The following is a 22,004-nucleotide window of genomic DNA, read 5'->3' as shown; positions in this document are numbered from 1 at the left end:
GTTTCTGGGGTGTCCACATTATGCCTGTTCGTAAACAGTTGCACTGGCTGCTGATATGTTTCTGGGCAAGGCACAAAGTGCTGGTTACTACCTTTAAGGCCCTGAATGGCTTAGGTCCGGGTTACCTGTGAGAGCACCTTTGTCTACAAGATCTCCACTGCTCATGAAGATCATCAGAAGGGGTCCATCTTTGGGTGCCACCGGTTCAGCTGGTGGTGACCTGGGATCAGGACTTCTCTGTTGTCACCCTGGGTTGTAGAATGCGCTCCTCATTGATATGGGAGGATTATCTTCCTTGGAGGCCTTCAGGAGAGCCTTAAAGAACCATCTTTTTAGCCTGGCTTTTAATATCTAGTTTTAATTTTAATCTGTTGTTTTTTTAAAAAAATTATTGTTTTATTTTGTGTGTTTGGTTTTAATGTAAACCACCCTGAGCCACTTTAGGAAGAGCAGTATCAAATGAAATAAATGAATGAATGAATGAATGAATGAAAATTTGTGCATCTCCTTTCTAATTAATCAGTCTGTCCCCTGTCTGCATATAATTTAAGGAACACTATTAACATGCGAAGCAGGAAGTTGTGGATCTTCAAATCCAGCACTCATGGCGGTACACATTGTGATCTATATTGGTTTGATGTTCACATACCTCTCCTAACAGACTATCAGTGCAGTCAGATTTGACAGTGCCAAACATCCATTTGAGTAGTAAGTAGAAGGACTTGCCTTCCATCACTTGAACAGGTGGCCAGTACTTTCAAAGATAGTAGCATCGGCCTTCTGTTGATAATGAAACTTGCACAACTCATAGCTACACATGGAGAGCTGAGGACTGGAACTAGTATCTGAACCTGCCCTTTGTTCCACATCTCTTGAAAGAGAAGCTAGACAGACCTTGGAGTACAATTTCAAGAGGAAAGCCAATGTATACAGGACCTCAGCTAACTAGCTGTCTTGCACAAGTTACTGCTCCCTTGAGTACTGCTCTACTTTCATGCACAATGTAATATCAGAAGAGGAAAGAACCCACAAAGGATGACAGAGAAAGAGATAAGATAATGTATGGACCAGCTCAAAGAGACACACCATATAACTGCTATGCACCCCCATAACAGGACCTCCAGTGACTGCTGATGGTGTCTATCTTATGTTTCTTTTAGCTTGTGAGCCCTTTGGGGACAGGGATCCATCTCATTTATTTTATTTATTATTTCTCTGCATAAACCACCCTGAGCCATTTTTGGAAGGGCGGTACAGAAATTGAATTAATAATAATAATAATAATAATAATAATAATAATACTGGAAGAAACGTCGCTTAACCGAAAAAAATATACGAAAAATGCCAGCAAGGAAAAAATGATCTGCTATTACAAGTCTAGTCCAACTAGAAGAGGTTATTTAAAAAGAATGTACCAAATTTGGAAAGAGAAGCATCCAGATACAGAAATAACAGAACAAAGGCTAGCAGACCAGTGAAGAGTCATAATAAGAAATAAAGTATTCACAGGAGTTGAGCTGGAAGAACTGCAAAGAGCAACACAGTCTCAAGATATGGAAGAAGAATTACCAACTGAAGAAGTTGCTCAGGCGCAGGTGGAGGAGGTGTTGGAAATAGAGGATGCCACTGTTGTTGAACTGTTTCAAAATCAAAACCAGGCAACCTCCCCTTTGCCTTCACCTCAAAACCCTGAATGCCGTTTAACAGAAAAGCAACAAGAACTAAAGCAAAAAATAACTGAGCACATGAACCAAACAACCACCAGGGTTCGACTTCCAGCTCTAAAAACAGTTGCCAAAAAACAACTTGCTCAGGCATTAAAAGATGTAAATGCTGCACTTGCAGAAAAAACAACCAATAATTTGCAAGAAACAAACCAACTAATGTACAGTGCAGCAACAATAACAACACAAGAGCTTGGATATAAGATCAGTGGACCTGTAAAAAAAGAAAGTAGTACATCACCTAAATGGAAGATTAGATTAGAAAATAAAATCGCCAGGCTTAGATCAGATGCTAGTAAAATGAAAGATATGAAAGACAAGAAGCTGAAGAGTGAAAACACCAAACAGTATCTGATCCAAAAATACCACCTCGATTCAAGGAAAATTAGAGAAGTCCTGGAAATAATAAAGCAGCAAATAGCAGTGTCAAAGAAGATTAGCAGATATGAAGCCAGAATTACACAACACAGGAAGAATATCCAATTCCAGTCGAATCAGAGACGTTTCTACCAAAGCATAGAAGGAGAAACTGCAAGAAACATAGAAACAACAAATAAAGAAGAAACAGTGCAATTCTGGGGAAAATTATGGGACAATCCAATAGGTTATAATAAAAAAGCAGGCTGGATGAAAGAGGTCGAAAAATGTAACCAACAAATGCAAGATCTAATAATAACACCAGAATTAATAAGTGAAAGAGCAAAGAAAATTAAAAATTGGACTGCTCCAGGCAATGATGAACTGCATGGCTTTTGGCTTAAACACCTAACAAGCCTTCATAAACAACTCTCAAAACAGTTCAATCACATCTTGCAAGGAGGTAATATTGAACAATGGCTAACAACTGGGAAAACTCATCTCATCATGAAAGACCCAGCAAAAGGTGCAGTTCCAAGTAATTATAGATCGATAACCTGCCTGCCAACCATGTTCAAATTATTAACTGGAATAATAGCAGATGAAGTGATGTAACACTTATTAACTAACAAACAGCTTCCAGTTGAACAGAAAGGAAATTGCCTGAACACCAGAGGCACAAAAGACCATCTGCTGATTGACAAAATGATTTTAGAAAATTGCAAGAGAAGAAAAACAATATTAAGTGTTGCATGGATTGACTACAAGAAAGCCTTCAACTCATTGCCTCACACATGGATACTAAAATGTTTAGAAACAACTGGTGTCAGCAAAAACATTCAGATATTTTTTTAAAAAGCAATGAGCCTGTGGAGTACACAGTTAACAATCAATGGCGAGACACTTGGACAGGTTAGCATTAGAAGAGGCATTTTCCAAGGGGACTCACTATCCCCTCTGTTGTTTGTAATCGCCATGACCCCACTTTCACAAATACTAAACAAAACAGGCCTCAGATATCAAACATCTAAAACATCAAGTCAAATCAACCATCTGCTGTACATGGATGATCTGAAGTTGTATGGAAAGTCCCAGTCAGAAATCGAATCACTGCTAAACACTGTCCGTATATTCTGTAGTGATATAGCAATGGAGTTTGGACTAGACAAGTGTGCTGCATTAATAATGAACACAGGAAAAATAACAAAAACAGAAGGAATAGAACTGCCCAATGGAAGCAACATCAAGACCCTGGAAGAGAAAGAACATTACAAATACTTGGGCATTCTCCAGGCTGATAACATCGCACACACTGCACACACTGAAGTTAAAAGAAAGATTGGAAGTGAATACATCAGGAGAGTTAGAAAAATCCTCAAGTCCAAACTCAATGGCGGGAACACCATACAAGCCATAAACACCTGGGCTATACCTGTTATCAGATACACTGCAGGAATAATAGACTGGACCCAGGCAGAGCTAGAGACACTAGATCGTAAGACCAGGAAAATAATGACCATCAATCATGTTCTGCACCCCCACAGTGATGTCGATAGCCTATACCTCCCTCACAGCTCGGGTGGAAGAGAAATGCTGCAAGTCCATCAAACAGTAGAGGAGGAGAAAAGAGGCCTTGAAGAATATATCAAGGACAGTGAAGAACATGCACTTCAAATGGTCAATAAGGAGAAACTATTCAACACCAACGAAACAAAGCAGGCCTACAAGAAAGAACAAGTCAAGAACCCAGCAAAAAAATAATAATGGAAAAATAAGCCACTGCATGGTCAATATTTGCACAATATAAGTGGAAAATCAGACATCACCATGACCTGGCAATGGCTTAAGAATGGCAACTTGAAGAAAGAAACGGAGGGTTTAATACTGGCTGCACAAGAACAGGCACTAAGAATAAATGCAATAAGAGCAAAAGTAGAAAAGTCAACAACAAACAGCAAGTGCCACCTTTGTAAAGAAGCAGATGAAACCGTGGACCACCTAATCAGCTGTTGTAAAAAGATTGCACAGACTGACTCCAAACAAAGGCATGACAAGGTAGCAGGGATGATACACTGGAACATCTGCAAAAAATACAAGCTACCTGTAGCCAAAGATTGGTGGGACCATAAAATTGAAAAAGTTGAAGAAAATGAAGAAGTAAAAATACTATGGGACTTCCAACTACAAACAGACAAACATCTGCCACACAATACACCACATATAACTGTAGTCGAGAAGAAAGATAAAAAAGTCAAAATAATCGACATAGCAATACCAGGGGATAGCAGAATAGAAGAAAAAGAAATAGAAAAAAATCACAAAATACAAAGATCTACAAATTGAAATTGAAAGGCTGTGGCAGAAAAAGACCAAAATAATCCCAGTGGTAATTGGCGCCCTGGGTGCCGTTCCAAAAGACCTTGAAGAGCACCTCAACACCATAGGGGCCACAGAAATCACCATCAGCCAATTACAAAAAGCAGCTTTACTGGGAACAGCCTATATTCTGCGATGATATCTATAACAACAGCAACAACATTGACAATAAAATTCAGGCATTCCCAGGTCCTTGGGAAGGACTCGATGTCTGGATAAAACAAACCAGTCAATAACACCTGTCTGACTATGTAAATAAATAATTAATAATAATAATAATAAAATAATGATATTCTGTGAAACTGTGTGGTAGTCTGAAATGGCAGGGATATTTTTACCATGTGTGAGTACATCTTAAAATGATGAGTGTGCACTACAGATGTTGAAACATCTGCCTGTAGTCTATGAAGGTCAGCCAAGAGAACCTTTAGAGGGAATTCAGAGGTTTGTGGTGGGTTATCCTGTTATTAAGAGTTCAGACACATCTATACAATTTTCATCTTCTTTCACAGAAGAAGAGATGAAGTAAGTGAGCAATAGGTTTCCCCAGATTGTGCAGGGCGGGCAGGCGAGATGACTGGGGAAAATCAACTCTGTAGCATATCTTAATATGGTTGACTCAGCCTTAATAAGGTTGACTCAGCCTTCCATCCTTCCGAGGTCGGTAAAATGAGTACCCAGAATGTTGGGGGCAATATGCTAAATCATTGTAAACCGCTTAGAGAGCTCCGGCTATAAAGCGGTATATAAATGTAAGTGCTATTGCTATTGCTATTGCTAATCCAGTCCATTAAAGTGCATTTTGCAAACTACCGATATAAGGGCAAGTTACTTGATCCAACATCTTTTAATGAGGAACCTGTGCTACAAGTTTGCCTGGCTTGCAAAATCTGATTTCTGTTCATAGCTAAACCACTACAGAGTTCTAGGCCATATTTTGGGTAACAAATTATAACTAATTTACAGAATAGAGACTTGCTTTTTCTCTCCCTCCCCTTCAGTCTACCAGATTCACTCCAATCTGAAGTGACCATCCCAGTCAGTCTCATTGATGGATCAGCCCTGGGAAGGCTAGTAAAAAATATACAATGCAAGCCAGTAGTTTTTATGGAGATATTGATATTCTGTTGAAATAAGCATGGCTAGAGAGCAGAGAGAGAACCGTTTAGATCATATCACAGTAATATAGAAGGAAAGGGGAATAACTCATTTGCTTATTTTATTTACATTTACTCAACATAGTTTGTATGGCATGACACCTGGTAAGTTTACTTCATTAATTTAATAATGATATTATTACTGTGATGGTGGGCAATAGGTTCACAACATAAAACAAACAGCATTATTGCTGCAAGTGGCAGTCCCTGGCACCAGGGTAATCTAGCAGGCAACAAAAGCCAGGAATGGCAAACAAGCAAGACCAGTGCTAACAGTTGCCCTAAACTGACAGAAGCTTTTATAGCCCTACCACATCTGTTGTTGTTGGGTTGTGGGTTTTTTGGCGAAGGGGGGGGTCAATGGACAGTCTAGATGGGTACACTCACTGGGGCATCTAGTGATAGGACAATTTAGCTCTAGGTGCCGCTTCTCTGCAGCTTGAATGACTTATCACAATCAGCAACTGAATCTGGTTTTTGGACTAAAGATTCCTGCATCTGGCTGATCTAGTCGGTTATTTTGAAACTGTTGCCCTAAAAATGAGACCTGGAAAAAGTATATACATTGGATTTGTTCTTGCCACTGATGTATTGTATGTATACCTGTGTATAGGCTTGGGGTAGAGTTTAGAATGTTCGTGTCAGTCATCAGTTGTGAAGAGTGATTGGTCAGTTTGTGTTTCTTACTGGACGCTTGAGTCTCTTATTTTTCTGTTAGGATGATTTTTCACTCAGAGTAGGACTGTTTTTATGATTTGGTAATGATTAAGTAATAAACCTTAGTAACATTGTTCAAGAAACTTAACAAGCCTCAGTTTCTGCTCTGTTACATCAGTGGCCCCCATATTGCTTTTCTCCTCATTAGCAGAAACAGAATAAATTATGCAAAATTTGTATGGATTATTTTTTGGAGCAACATGGATTAATTTTTGGAGGTTATTTTGGAGCAATAAACATAGAAGCTTAGCTGCAAAACAGAACTGGGATATTTGCTTCATAAGCACTTTACTGCAAAGCACTTGCTGTCAGCTTGTGCCACACTCTGGTCTGATTGCATAAGATGGCCTGTGAAGGATCCCAGTTGGTAGATGTTAGAATGTCCACCCATTAAAAATAGTAATAAAGCTGAGATTCCATCTAGCAACAGCCTGCATTCTCACAGAAGTACCATAGTGGTTTCATACCAGTCCACCCATTTTGTAAATTGACTTCTACCTACTTTTAGTAAGGATTTTTTTAAAAAGCAAAACTGTCTGATCTAGCTTGCCATACTCATTATGCCAGTAGTACATCAATACAAACCTTGAACTTTCACACAAAGAGCATCATATCTCCCACTTGGAGATGGATCCTTTTCAATCTGAACATCAGTAACTTTTACACTCTGTGGCTTGCTGCCTGTCCTGTTGCACACAGTTGTCCTAAAAGAGAGGAAGAGGACAAAAAAAGTGATCAGAAGTTGTGTAAGAATTACATTCCCTGTAATCTTTTCTGTCAATTGACATTAATATTTTACTGTAAAACAGCAAAAGTATTAAGGAACATCTAGTATAGAAAAATGCTGGTCTTGTCACTTGTGCTGTGAGACTTTGATATCACTGCTGCCAAGACTTTGATATCAAACAGTATATCAAACAGTACTGACCTACAAATATTTAACAAATGTGTTTCTGGTCTTGCCTGCTGAGAGGCATGAGGAGAACCATTAAAGTACTCACACAGCAGGGTATGCTTCGGTGGTAAAGAAGTTTAGCCCAAGAGATTATCTGGACACAGGAAGTTGAGTTCAAAAAACAATAAATATTTATTAAGAAACTGAAAAACTATCACATATTGAGAGAGAGCCATTGAACAACATACCCAAACAGGCACTAGCCTTCAACAACTGAATCTAACCAAGAGAGACATATTAACTTAACTCCTCATGCCTCTAGTGGCCTGAAAAGGTTACTGTATGTATGTATGTATGTATGTATGTATGTATGTATGTATGTATGTATTTGTTTATTTCGGCCCAAGGCCAGCATAAATACAAAAAAAGAAACAACAACAATAAAATACATAAAACATTAATACCTTCAAATACTGAATACATGATTAATTTCATTCAAATGAAACCGGTTAATCTGAAATGCACAGCCCGGCATCTCGTGCCTCAATCACTCTAAACCGAATCTTGCTTTCTATGAAAAAAAATTTTGCCACCCTCCTGTAAACGTACTCTGGATTCAGCTTCAGTTTGTTATCCCTCATCCAGCCCATTACTGCCTCCAGGCAGGCATTTAGGAAGGTTATGCCTTCTCCCGATGATGTTAACATGGAGAAATAGTTTTGGGTGTCATCAGCATATTGATAACACCCTGAACCAAATCTCCTGATGATCTCTCCCAGTGGTTTCATGTAGATGTTAAATAACATCAGAGACAATATGGAGCCCTGAGGGACACCATAGGAAAGTTCAGCTTTTGAAGAACAACAGTCTCCAAGAAACACCATCCGGAATTTGCCCATGAGGTAGGAGTGGAACCACTGCAAAGCAGTGCCTCCCACCCCCAATTCCTCAGACATTCTAGAAGGATACTATGGTCAATAGTATCGAAAGCCACCAAGAGATCCAAAAGGACCAACAGAGTCATACTCGCTCTGTCAATTCCCAATTGAAGATCATCCATCAGGCTGACCAAGGCAGTCCCCACCCCATAGCCCTCCCAAAAGCCAGTTTGAAATGGGTCTAGATAATCAGTTTCCTCCAAGACTTTCTCAATCACCTTGACCAGCCATGGAAGGTTGGAGACTGGCCTGTAATTGCTTAACTCTGAGGGATCCAAGGCAGGCTTCTTCAGAAGTGGTCTAATTATTACCTCCTTAAGACAAGGAGGCATCCTGCCCTCCTTCAGAGAAGCATTTATAATCTCTACCAGGCCCTCTACATACAACAGCCTCCCTGCAAGATAGTATAAGCCATGTCAGGCAAGGATCAAGAGGAAAGGTGGTAGGCTTCATCGCTCCAAGCAACTTGTCCACATCCTCAGGAGTCACAAACTGAAACTGATCCAGAATAATCACATGAGAGCAGCTGCTGGACACCTCAGCATCAGACTCTGTAACAATTGTAGAGTTTGAATCTAAATCGTCTCGAATATGAGAGATTTTGAATCTAAGTCGGCCCAAATATGAGAGATTTCCCCCCACAAAAAATTCATTAAAAACGTCACAGCGAGTAATTGTTGGTTCCAAGTACCTATTCAAGGGGGAAGGGATGCACATTAGTCCCTTCACAACCCTGAATGACTCCACCAGATGTGAACTTGCAGACGCAATACGGGAGGAAAAGAACTGCTTCTTTGCCACACGTATTACCTGCGCTTCAAATCTGTCAGATTCAAGTTTAGTCTTTCTCCACTTGCATTCTAGTCATCTACCTCGCTGCTTCCGCTCCCATAGTTCTTCCATATACCAAGAGGCCAGTTTCGAAGCGGGTTAGAGAGGACACTTAGAAGCAATCATGTCCACTGCCCTGGTGAGTTGATTATTCCAATTCTCCACCAGAGTGTCAACAGGGTCACCAGCAGAGCCAACACTAAATCCCTCCAAGGCTTCTTGGAATCCTGTTGGATTCAGTAACCTTCTTGGGCGGACCATCCTTGCTTGATTTTTACCTAACTGAATTTTCCAAACTACATACAAAGGCAGCCCTACATAGAGCACATTGCAGTAGTCCAACCTGGAGGTTACTAGCTGGCGTAGCACTGTTTTCAGGTCATTCTCTTCAAGGGATGGGCAGAGTTGTCAAATCAATCACAGTTGGTAAAAAGCACTCCTGGACATAGCTTGAGGCACAAGGGTGAGAAAGGTCCAAGAGCACTCCCAAACTACAAACCTATTCTTTCTGGGGGAGTGTACCCTTCTCCAGAACAGGAAGTTCTATCCCATATTGTAGATTACGACCTCCAAGAATGAACACCTCCATCTTGTTTGGATTCATCTTCAGTTTATTATCCCTCATCCAGCCTATTACTGCCTGTAGACAGGCATTTAATGGGATAATGCCATAATGACAAGGAGAAACAGTCAATTCAGATCCATTGGCTGACATAGTGCTCAAGTGTACATCAGCCTAGTAATGTTGCATTTGTGTAAACTGTGCAAGTTGTACAAATGCAAAATTTGTGCAAATCACATTACACAAGAGTAAGTCCAATTGAAATAATGGACTTACTCTTGTGTAACACAATGTTGCTAATACTATTGCGCAGTATGTTAGGCACAATGTTTAGTAGGGCTTGCTTCAAACCTTGCATGCTGCTGGAAGCAAAGATTAGATATATTAACACATGTCTGACAGGAAAATTCTCACACCAGGTATTATGTCTCCTGTTATAAGACTGAAATTCTATGCCAGAATAATTGAAATTCTGCACCTAAAAGTCTGTCCTTGGTTTTGCAGGCTCTATAAATTATGGAAAGCAATCAAATTTGCGTAATTTTATTCTAGTTTATTCTAGTCACAGGGAGGGCTCTACAGAGCATAAGACTGCTAGACCTATTCAACAGGGATCTTATTCAGTGACTCCTCAGCTTCTTTGTTTTCTGTGGACATTGCTCACACACTGACATTGCTTTCAAGCATATTTTCACAACCTTGAGCATTTCCCAGATAGGGCTTTAAGCTCGTCTCTCCTGTGGAATGGAGGGTGTGCATTCACATATTGACCAGATTTGTTCTGAAGTCCCTGTGAGCGATCGGAGAGGACTTCAGACACAATTCAGAATTGTGCGTTAGAGCGTAGCCCAATTTATGTCAGGGGTAAAAAAAATCCCCTTTTGCATCAGTTTTTTTGGGCAAATTTGAACTTGCAGTAAAGCCTTGCAGTAAACCTGCAATAAAGCCTGCTGTCCGGAAATGCTCCTTATGGGGAGAAACTTGCTCTTTTTTCAAAATGAAAGCTAAAATTCCCAGGAAACTGAATTCTGTAGGTGTCCCGTGCTCTCTCAGAACTGCAACAAAAACTCAACACTGCCTCAGGCCTGCCACCGCTCCTTTTATCTGGTCAGGTTCATAATGTTTCCTAAACAACCTTATTACTGGCTCCAGTTATTTAAGTACAAGATAACATTTAAGCGCATTTCAGTACACTCCCCCCCACCTGTTTAGTCCATTTATTAGGGGCGTTATCCTGAGTCATGCTGAGGTGCTCCATCCTTCCTTGTTCCTAGTTATTGAGCCTGGTATATATGTACTTCAAACACCACTGGATTTTGCCAGATGGATGACACTTTAAACATGCAGTATAGCAAAAACGAAATGCATCTGCAAATACTTTGTAGGGATGTGTAAATGGAAAACTATCACTTTGCATATTAGGGTGAAAGCTGTTGGCCAAAAATATTTTGCTTTTCAGAGGGAAGAGAGACATGTTAACCAAGTGAAAATTCTCAGGGTACTGCTGGAATGATTGTTCCCTTTCAGCATTGCTCTCTCTCTTTTTGAAGTACAATTACACTTTGAACGCCACCTTCTGCTTTCATTTTCAACATTCAGTAGCTGAATTCATAAAGTAGTACCTGGCTTATGGAAGCAAATTGGTTTACTTGCCTTGTTGAACATGCAGATAAGTATCTAAAACTGAAGAAAGTAGGGCTGACTTCATATAATGATACTTCATATGTACGTTTGTAATTAGGAATTATTTATATATTACTTTCCAGCAAGAGTTCTCAAAGTGGTTCACATAGCAAAATGAGTGAAAAAATACGTATTTGCCTGTCTCACAATCAAAACAAAACAAAAGACTCAAGGGAAACACCAGCAAACAGCAACTGGAGGGACATGCTATACAGTGATGAATAGGGACAGTTTTCCCTCTGCTTAATATGAGCCACCACTTTAAAAGGTGCCCTCTTGCCCAGTTATCAGGGCTCTTTGACATTCATATAGCACTCAGAAATGAGTGCTCAAAATGTTTCACACATCGCATTAAATTCGAACTTCTGTGAATGGAAGAATGTTTCCAGAAGGTGACTTGCCTGCCACCTAAGAACAGACTTGCTGGATCAGGCCCCAGAGCTGTTTCCCACAGTGGCCTAGCAGATTCCTCTGGGAAGTCCACGAGCAGGAGATGAAGGCATGCCTCCTCCCCTGCAACTGGTATTCAGAGATATACTGCCTTTGAACCTGGAAACAGCATATAGCCATCAAGACTAGTAGCCATTAATAATTTTCCCTCCACAAATTTATCTAGCCCTCTTTTAGAATCACCCACGGTGGTGACCACCACCACATCATGCGGCAACTAATTCCATAGACTATTGATATACTGTGTGAAGACGTACAGTACTTCCTGTGATTTGTTCTACATTTCTTGCCAATCCATTTCATGGGATGACCTCTTGGTTTAGTGTTGTGAGGAGGGGGATATCTCTCCATCCACTCTCACCATACATAGTGGTATAAATCTCTATCATGCCCCACACCCCTTAGCTGCCTTTTTTTCTAAACTAAAAAGCTTCAAATAATGAGCTTGTCATAATGAAGGCACTGTAGACTCCTGATCATTTCAGTTGTCTTCTTCCACACCTTTTCCAGTTCTACAATACCCCTTTTGTAAACTTTTTATCTTTTCTTAAAACTTATATGATGCACGTATCTGATAACTTCTTATAAAATAAAACTCACAAACCCCACACCCTCCCTCTCCCTCCCTCCTGCCCAACAACTGTCAAACTGTTTTCAAATGTATGTTTATGCACTTTATAGAGCATTGATTATAAAACAAACACGTATTTCAATCTTTCTGGCTTGTAAAATTTTTCTTCTTCTGAACTATATAATTCAGATAGGGCAACCATCTTTCTAAGAAATAACCTTTGCATGATTTATATAACACCCATTTAATTTGCGAGAAGATTTTGTCTTCTACCAAAACTGTCAATATTTTATTTTTGATTTTATTTTATTGAACCATAACACAAGGCTAGAGACTTTTAAAAATCTTTCCAGTGCTTCGCTATAACACTTTTTAATGCTACCAAGAGCAATTCTATCAATTCTTTAACTAAAGTGTGGTTTACATCAAAGCGATGCAGAAATATGGCCTCAGCTATTAGGGGTATTCTGACCCCTGTAATCTCATCTATAACCTAGATCTTCTCCATGAGTGCTGTAGCCTTTGTATATAAGCTCTTACATCCACATGTGGTGGCTATCTGGCTTAGGTATGTGCAAGAAACGTTTCGGTGCCTCTATTTTGAGGGGCTGAAATGCTTTGAGCTACCCCAGCCGAAGCGTTTCAGCGGGGGTGAGTGGGCCACTTTAGAAGGAGCCAGCATGGTGTAGTGGTTAGAGTGCTGGACTAGGAATGGGGAGACCCGAGTTCAAATCCCCATTCAGCCATGATACTAGCTGGGTGACTCTGGGCCAGTCACTCCTCTCTCAGCCTAACCTACTTCACAGGGTTGTTATGAGGAGAAACTCAAGTATGTAGTACACCGTTCTAGGCTCCTTGGAGGAAGAGCTGGATATAAATAATAATAATTTTTAAAAAACAGGAGGAAGGCAGGTCTTACCTGCCCCCCCCCCGTTGCTTCTCTGCCGCCCCCCCACAGTGCTATTCATATTAAGCAACTGTGCTGTCTGTTTTAAAAAGCCACACCGCCCAGCTGCTTCTTACTTGGGAACAGGAAATTCCCTGTTCCCAGCAGCCCATGGTCAGCATTGGCACATACAGTAAACAGCATCGGCGCAAGTGTGGACAACATCTTTTGTGTTCAGCATGGTGTTGACTAGAATCTTGGTTAACATTATAGTGTACCCAGATAATACTATTTTCAAATGACTTATTCCTGTCCTTTAGAGTGAATGTCACCGTTGCTTTTCTCCTTACCCAATGGTGCCATCAGCCAGCCAGCCTCTGGTACACACAGCAAAGGAGCAATCCCTAATGGCTTTCTTCAGTTCTTCTGCACTAGCCAGATGTGCTCCTATGGCAGCACACGATTGCTGAGCCATTGCTAAGTCCAGACTCCAGGATCCATTCCTGGGTCCAATGGCAAATAACTTTCCTACAAGGCAAGGGACATACAAGAACTTACAAAATGCACAAGCAATCGTATATGATTCCAAATACTGATGATGTTTCCAACAGACTCCTGATCATTTATTTGATAACTTTGTATAAGTGAACATGTACTGAAATTGTGTGACATTCTGTACAATGAAAGAATAGAGGAGGGTTTCTCTCATTTATGCGTAACATTTTTAGGTAAAAACTGTTCTGTATTAAGTGAACTTCATGTTCAGTTCAGATAGTCCCAGAGCTCCTCATAGTGAAGAGTTTCCCACACTCCTCACATTCCAAAATGATCCCTTCCACCAACTTGAAGCTACTTTCTACACACATACATCTTCTTCGTGTTGCAGCTACCAGAGAATCTAGCAGAAAACTTTCTGAAGATCAAATTACTGACTCATAATTAATTATTCTTCTCAGTGCAGACATCAGTCAACAAATATTTTCACTACACATTTGCATACTTCTGCCCCCCCTCCCAATTAAGTCCTCGAGAAGAATATTCTTTATTGCTATCATAGCAAGATTGCTATGCCCGGAACTCCCTACCACTTGTGTGATACCTTCTCTCTTCCTTCCTTCAACCCCCACCCCCTTCCCACAAAGCCTTTGGCACAACCACCTGGTCCTCATACCCTACTGCAGGTGGACATAAGTACATGCATATGAAACAGAATGTTATTTCCCTGTTGATCTTGCTTCCACTTTCCTTCCCCATCTCTATGAACCCCCTTGCAGCCATTTCTGGATTGTGAGCTGCTCAGGGCATTGGGTGGTAGGTGCTCCCACCAAAGTATTTCCCACTCCTCCTTTCAGTCCCTCATCCACCAGACTGGAATTTTACAACCAAGTGTCAGACAATACAGTTGTAGCATATTATGGGCCTATAGCCTCAATTATTTCAAAGGACCTCTGTTGTTTAAAGAAGCCTCATGCACTCACTCTTCTACCCCAGAACAAGCAGTAGGAGCCTCCCCCATCCTCTCAGAAGACAGGCCAACCTGTTGCCTTCCCAGCAACTGGGCTAGGCAAGACCCTGTGTGCAGGGTCATCTCTCCTGCAGATTTCAGCTGCCCTAGTACTGACCTCTCTCCCCAATCCAGACTTACTTGTCATATGGACTTGGACAAGAGGAGAAAACTAGCTTGATTAACAGACTGGAAGGTTTGACCTAATCCAAGGAGACAGTATTTTCTAAGAGAAATCTGGCCCATTCCTGAATAAGTTTGAAAACATCAAGCTATGTTCATGAATAAGGTAAATAATAAACATCATTAATTACCATACCTCTATAACTTACATAGGAACAAAGGAAGCTGCCATATACTGAGTCAGACCATTGGTCTATCTAGCTCAATATTGCCTTCACAGACTGGCAGTGGCTTTTCCAGGGTTGCAGGCAGGAATCTCTCTCAGTCCTATCTTGGAGATGCCGCCAGGGAGAGAACTTGGAACCTTCTGCTCTTCCCAGAGCAGCTCCATCCCCTAAGGGGAATATCTTACAGTGCTCACACTTCTAGTCTCCCATTCCTATGCAACCAGGACAGGCCCTGCTTAGCTAAGGGAAAAAATCATGCTTGTTACCGCAAGACCAGTTCTTATTTAATGTATAGCAAAAAACCTCACTCCCCCAACGTTTGGTGGAGAAAGAAGGAGAGGTGGGGAAGGAAAGTGGAAGCAGGGTAAACAGGGAAATAATATGTGGTTTCATGTCCATGTACTTAAGCTCATTTGCAGTAGAGTATGGGGACTAGGGAGTGGTGCCAAAGGCTTTGTGGAAAAGGAGGGATTTGAAGGAAGGAAGGAAGGAAGGAAGGAAGAGAAGGTATTGCACAAGTGGTAGGGAGTTCTGGGCATAGATATGATAGCAATAAAGAATGTATATGGGCCACCTCCAGCCTCAGAGGCACAATGTCTCTGAATACCAGTTTCAGGGGAGCAACAGCAAGAGAGAGAGCATGCCCTCACCTCTTGCCTGTGAGCTTCCCAGAGGCATCTGGTGGGCCACTGTGTGAAGCAGGATGCTGGACTAGATAGGCCTTGGGCCTGATCCAGCTGGGCTGTTATGTTCTTAACAATGTTCTTTTCCATCCTTTGCCCCAACCAGTTGTTCTAGAATAATATCTTTTCCAATTGTCATTTATGTCATGTTCCTTACATGTCATTTATACTTTTACTAACAACTGTTAACTATCAAGACTTAACTGGAACAATCTAAGGCTAAGCATTGGATAGGTTTATTCGGTCACTGACCAGCAAAAGCACTTGTGTTTATTGCACTGGAGCATAACAACTCTTCTTGCACAGGTTTTAAATCCCATTCACAAAGAAAAAAACTAATGCTTACAATTAAACTTGAAAGCACTGTAAGTGAAAGGAGAAGCAAGATCTACCTGACCAGGCTCCAGACGCCATAAACAAGTTACAAAACTCACAGTCATAAGAACAGCCCTGCTGGATCAGGCTCAAGGCCCAGCTAGTTCAGCATCCTATTTCACACAGTGGCCCACCAGACCACATTAAAAAGCAAAGCTTGGAATTATGTTTTAGTTTCAGGGAGATCCTTTAGCCCTTAAGGTACATCTATACATATTTTTGCTGTGTAATTCCCTAAACCTCATTCAAACAAACCAGCTGACACCCCAAGTTCTTCAAAGGAAACCAACAAAAGACTGTCTCCTACTGAAGGTGTGTATAGGCAGCAAGAGCCCTACCCCTTCCTGGATCCTCAGGTAAGCCCTGCTCTAGAGGAGATTCCTGAGCTAGTTTTCCTGTCCTCCTGAATAGGCCCATCTGGAAGGAGGCCCAAGCAGCCAAGCTGGCCTGGTTCTGGTTGCTTGCGCCTCCCTACAGGCAAGAGGGAGCTCAGCCTGGGCACAATGTCACCTTCACTCCTGGAGACTTGGAGGTGATGGGGAGGATTCTAAGGAAGGGGCAAGAGCCCTGCAGGGGACACCAGGAGGTGTCTGAGGAGGTGACCAGCTCCAGCTGCTCTGGCTCCAAAGGATCTGGAGGACTCCCATCAGGATCCTGGATCCTGGCTGGGGCAGGCTCCTCCACCTCCTCTGATAGGTCTCCTTTGGCTTAGTGAGCTCTGACAGTAGCAGAGGAAGTTGAGCTATGGCTTCATCAGAAAAGGACATCATCATCATCATCATCATAATTCGATTTCTATACCGCCCTTCCAAAAATGGCTCAGGGCGGTTTACAAAGAGAAATAACAAATAAGATGGCTCCCTGTCCCCAAAGGGCTCACATTCTAAAAAGAAACATAAGACACACACCAGCAACAGTCACTGGAAGTACTGTGCTGGGGGTGGAGAGGGCCAGTTACTCTCCCCCTGCTAAATAAAGAGAATCACCACGGTAAAAGGTGCCTCTTTGCCCAGTTAGCAGGGGCAGTTTAGCATGTTAAAATGAAAAGTTTTCTTATTCTTACAAAGCATTTGGGCATCTTTTTAAGCTCATATATTAGCTGCAAGGTGTATCCTATAGGAGATCTATTTTGTTCTAACTGGTTGGGGGCTTTTTCTTGGAGGGTAGGGCTGTAGGACAGGCATGCCACATGGCCCTAAGCATGTTTACTCAGAAGTATGCCCCACTGCCCCATTGAACTCACTCCCTAACAAGCATGATTAGAACCACAGTCTTAGACTCTAATCCTACTAGGGCTGCTGACCCTCTAGGATTGGCCTGGGGATCTCCAGGAATAAGCATCAACCTCCAGGTTACTATTCAGAATATGTTTATGGCTAGATATTGTGAAAAATATTGGGGGGAAATCCATGAATAGCTTCTGTCAGAGTTTGCAACCCTAAACCTTACACATGCTTACTTGGAAGTAAGTTCCACTGAATCAACGGAAGTTACTATCTGATTTGATTCAATTTGCTTCTGTGAAATTCCCCTTAATTATAAACATATTTATTTGGAAGCATGTAGATGTTATGTGGGAGATTTGTGGGCATAGTTTTTAGAAGTGGAGGGCAGAGGGCAGATTTGGATCAGTGCTGTGGAAGAGAGGTTAATCCTTCCTCCTGCACAATTTTCCTGGTTAAAATTGCCCTCCTGAAACTGATACTTGCCTTGCAGGGCAAAACATATTGCTATTACATAGGTACCTGTATGTTTTCCCTTGTGGGAAAAATAGCACCTTTCGGGGGTGAGAGTAGATTTTAATCAGGAAAGTAGCATGAAGGAAAGGGTTAAGCCCTTCTTCTGTAGAACCATGTTCCCTATCTGAATCCTCAAACATTTTTCAAAACTATGGGAGAAAACTCCCATTTCCTTTTTACCTTCAAAACTGCTATGGGAGGGCAGGGCATTGAATCAGGTCCCTGGCACGGAAGGGGTGCACTCACTGCTCTTTGCCCTGCTGAGGAAAAGTTCAGGATTCTGCATTTCTGCTTTAAATACATCTGTAAAACTTGGAAGCTGGCATACTTCAACATCATACTAAGGCTGCAGTTTTCAACACACTTACTAAAGTGTGTTATCTAATACAACATTCATTTAGACACTGATTCAGTGAATCTCATTGTGAACGTGCATGAAATTATAAAGAGAATTGGGGTGGGGTGGGGAATCGGTTTGCAGTTAAGGGCACCAGCATATGCAAACATGAAATTAAATCATTTCTCCATTGAACATAGAGAAAGTACTTTTACCAAAATTCAGCTCTATGCCTGTGAGACTCTTCTTTTTCCTTTCCCTTCCTCTCTCCTCACATCACACAACCACCAGTAAATAAATCCGTTAGGCAGTTTGTTTGAATATGAAAAAATACGTTTGGACTGTTAAGGGAAGAGGTGGGTCTTATGAAGGGGAAATATGCTACTCCATCAGACTGGCTATGGTACAATCACAACGCAGGTATTTTTCTTTCATTCAAAGCATGTTCAAGACACAGCAAAGACAGGAGGTTGACATTTGGCTCATCAATACCCTTTCTAACTGGGGAGAGCCCAGAGAGGATTTATCAAGCACATGCATCCAATAAGCTTTTTAGAGGAGTTACTAATGTGTGGATTTTATTACAGATGACTTTATTAAAGCATTTACATGATTGTGTATGAGTACAATAAAGGTTTTGAAGGCTAAGTCAACCCTCTTAATTGTTTCAAGAAAATATTACAAGAAGCAGTAGATCCAATTTAGGGGATCTTCCTTCCAAAAAATACCCTGCTGCTTTCAAAGTGAATATCTAGAGAGTTCCAGGTGGCAGAACTGTAGGAAATAGTATCTGGGAATTATTTCAGAATCGGGGTGGGGGTGGGGAAGGCTAACATAACTATGTTGTGGATCATGTAATTCTAATTTTTGTACAGCGGTGTGTTTTATTTAATTTCCCTACACAGCATCAGAAAAAAGTCATCTTCTTTCACTATCGGTAAAATTATCTTAACCATGTTTAGAGTTTGTTTTTCTTTCCCTGTTGAGCTCCTCAGGGCAGGCAATGCAAAATGTTGACTCCCAACATGTTTTCATAACATCATAGAATAAGTTGCACACATGTATTTCTTTTAACTTTTTCTCCAGTGATCCCTTAACTACGAACCCCTGGTGATTCTGCTAGCAATATCTTTAAAAAGACCCAGTAGAACTCACCGTCAGCTCTGACAGAGGTGATCTGGAGGAAGAAGAAAGCAGATCCCACACACTGGACGAAGGTGACAGGCGACTTCTTAGGAGCTGGAGCCATGGCAATGAGTTTAAGCTTGCTTAGAAAGAGCTTCCACCGAGCTTGAAGGGGTGGGGGGGAGGAATGCTGAGGAATTCAAGTAGCAAGATCCCACTGATGGAGATGGATCATAGAGGAAGAGAAGGGAGGAATGGAAAGAGAGAGGGAGAGAGAAGCAATCTTCTCAAAGCTGCTATAGGGAAGGGGAGGGAGAAAAATTGTCCAGCCGCTAGGTTTGGAGAGAGGTTTTCTCCAGCTCATGTGCACATGGAGAACTGGTGTGAAAAGTCTCATTGCTCTGTCAGAAAATGCTTGCTGAATACATCACAGCAGAAGAAATTCAAAAAGCATATAAGGGAAAGGGGAGGGGAAAGGAGCCAAAGAGGCAGTTGGAGTCCAGTTGGAGGGAGACAGACGACATGTTTCTGTAGAAGCAAGTCCCATGTTCAGTTAGGATATGTCAAGCACAGTCCTAAAAACCTTGAGACTTCCCTCAGTTCACACATTTATTTATGTAGCATACTTATCATATTTATATGCTGCCCCAAACTCTTGTCTTTGGACGGGTTACAGTAAAGCAACACATATTAAAAGAAAATTTGAAACAATTTAAACAATTTAAAAACCATTATGAATTCTATAAATCTAATTAAAAGCCTGGGTGAACAAGTGAGTTGTGGGGGTTTGGGGGACATGTGATTTAATGACTGCATAAAGAAAACATCAGTATGATTTTTAAAATTTACTTATTTATTTGCTTATTGATTTATTGCATCTACAATATATACTGTAAATAGTAATAAGAGTCTCCCCATCTCTGGCAGCTTTTAAAAAGGCACTGAAGACATATTAGTTCACCCAGGCTTTTAATTAGATTTATGGCCTTAAATTTTTAATGTTGGTTTTAAATGATCTTGATGTTTGTTTACATGATTTTAATTGCTTAATTTAGTTTTGATTTTGATTTTTTTGCTTTTGTTTTGATGTAAACTGCCCTGAGCCATTTTTGGAAGAGTGGTATATAAATCAAATAAATAAATAAATAAATAATACTGGCCCATATACAAATCTCTGGGCAGTTTACAGATTAAAACACAAACAATTAAAACAGTAGACCATTTTAAACAATTCTAAAATAATTTATCAATTAAACTTTAAAACGTTATGAACTAAAAGCCTGATAAAATAGGTGTGTTTTCATTCAGAATGAGGGAAAGGGGTGCCATGGAGACTGTCATTGCCATATCTGTGATTGCAGCCACTGGAAAAAGCGCAGCCATGAGCACAACAATAGCTAGCTAGATGGCTGGCTCTGTATTACACATGCACACACATGCGCTGAGTTCACACAAATTTATCTACTTAGTTTAATCCCCACAAACTTTATCACTTCTTGCATGTGTGAAATGACCCTCCCCCCTGCTGTTTGTGTGCACAACTGAGAAGGAAAATATGGAATGTATTTTGTTTATAAAAATGTGTGAACTGTGTAGAATTAAACCATGTACTCCTGGAGGGGGGAGGGACTCTCTAGAAGCACAGAATACCCTGTTCATATGAATATAGCCTGTAATCTCAGATGTAGCCATCAGAACAAATTTTGGTGTAGTGGGAGGGCCATTTAGGCAAACGTCCAAACTGTGTGTCAGGGTAAGTGTATGAAGGGCTGTACGCAGACTATTGATTAGCATCTTTTCTAGATCTTCAGCCTCTGATATTTGTACTGTATTTGCTTGCACAGTCTGTTCGGTTTTGCCCAGACATGAAGAAGGAAAACCTGTGATGGAAAGGAAACCTATCCTTACTGCTGCCAGAATCTTTTTGGTTAATATACATGCACAAGATAATTTGCTATTTCTGTTGAAACGGAAAGCTCCAAAATGATGTTTTTCATATTCTTCTCCTTACTTGCTATTTTTTCCTGACTTCTTGAGTTACCCCCACCTCCTAGAAATGTGAGGTTGGCAAGGAATGTGTGAGCCTCCTGGAAAATCCTAGAGGATGAATAACAACAACCAAAAGCAGTAGCTGACCTCCTATAAAGCACTTCCTTCTATCCTGCCCTTCTGTGTCCCAGACTACTGAAGTAACCATTATTCTAATGCCCAGATATGGAGAAAGTGATACTCTTGAGGATCCAGAAGCTCATTTTCAGCATCCTTGGATTTTCTCAACAATTACTGTAGAGCTATTATCGGATATCAAGGTAGTGTCAGAGGCTTTGGTGGTAAAGTAGAAAATGTTCTGAAAACTTCTAATAGACTCTTCATATTGAAGGCAATGATATAAACGGCGGGGAGGGTGCTTTGGGTACTATTGACCATGCTGCAATCATGTCGATTTAGCACAACTTCATCCCATCTTGGGCCAAGCTTCTCCTAAATTTATTACTGTGTATTGAGCAATTATTTGCCTTCTATAAAACATATACTCAAAGTGGATATATATATATATTTTTTTTTAAAAAATAAAAGTACCCAAAATAACATCAGATATAAATACTTTAAAACAATGGGACCACAGTCTTACTTAAAACATAAACTGCACAGAAATCAATGAATACCATCAGCTAGCACTTGGGAATTATTGTAAGAAAAAACCAGTTTTCACTAGACAAAGAAGGCTAATAGTTATTAGGGAT

General features: G+C 40.8%; 1 protein-coding gene and 1 long non-coding RNA gene across 6 annotated transcripts in view; one reads left to right on the top strand and one right to left on the bottom strand.

Moving 5' to 3' along the window:
• SUSD5 (sushi domain containing 5) overlaps positions 1-19,756 on the bottom strand; it is a 34,280-nt gene extending 14,524 nt beyond the window's left edge. Inside the window, exons 1-3 of one of the 5 annotated variants that reach the window (XM_053262509.1) lie at positions 19,291-19,756; positions 13,498-13,675; positions 6,917-7,035 (exon numbers count right to left, since the gene is read on the bottom strand). In XM_053262509.1, the coding sequence (XP_053118484.1) occupies positions 6,917-7,035; positions 13,498-13,675; positions 19,291-19,384 (391 nt within the window). In that variant the 5' untranslated portion in view covers positions 19,385-19,756. Of the gene's footprint in view, positions 1-6,916; positions 7,036-13,497; positions 13,676-14,983; positions 17,957-17,978; positions 18,314-18,350; positions 18,473-19,290 lie in introns of those variants that run through there. The other 4 variants (XM_053262505.1, XM_053262506.1, XM_053262507.1 and 1 more) reach the window with 4 other exon arrangements.
• On the top strand, positions 18,460-21,614 carry LOC128330144 (uncharacterized). The gene is made up of 3 exons (XR_008309980.1): positions 18,460-18,555; positions 19,222-19,352; positions 21,105-21,614. It is a non-coding gene; the product is annotated as an uncharacterized LOC128330144 (long non-coding RNA).
• Positions 21,615-22,004: the final 390 nt, after the last annotated feature.

The sequence above is a fragment of the Hemicordylus capensis genome, chromosome 6 (assembly GCF_027244095.1).
Source record: "Hemicordylus capensis ecotype Gifberg chromosome 6, rHemCap1.1.pri, whole genome shotgun sequence".
NCBI lineage: Eukaryota > Metazoa > Chordata > Lepidosauria > Squamata > Cordylidae > Hemicordylus > Hemicordylus capensis.
Note: the sequence above shows the minus strand (reverse complement) of the source record. Positions and strands in the feature narration are given on the sequence as shown.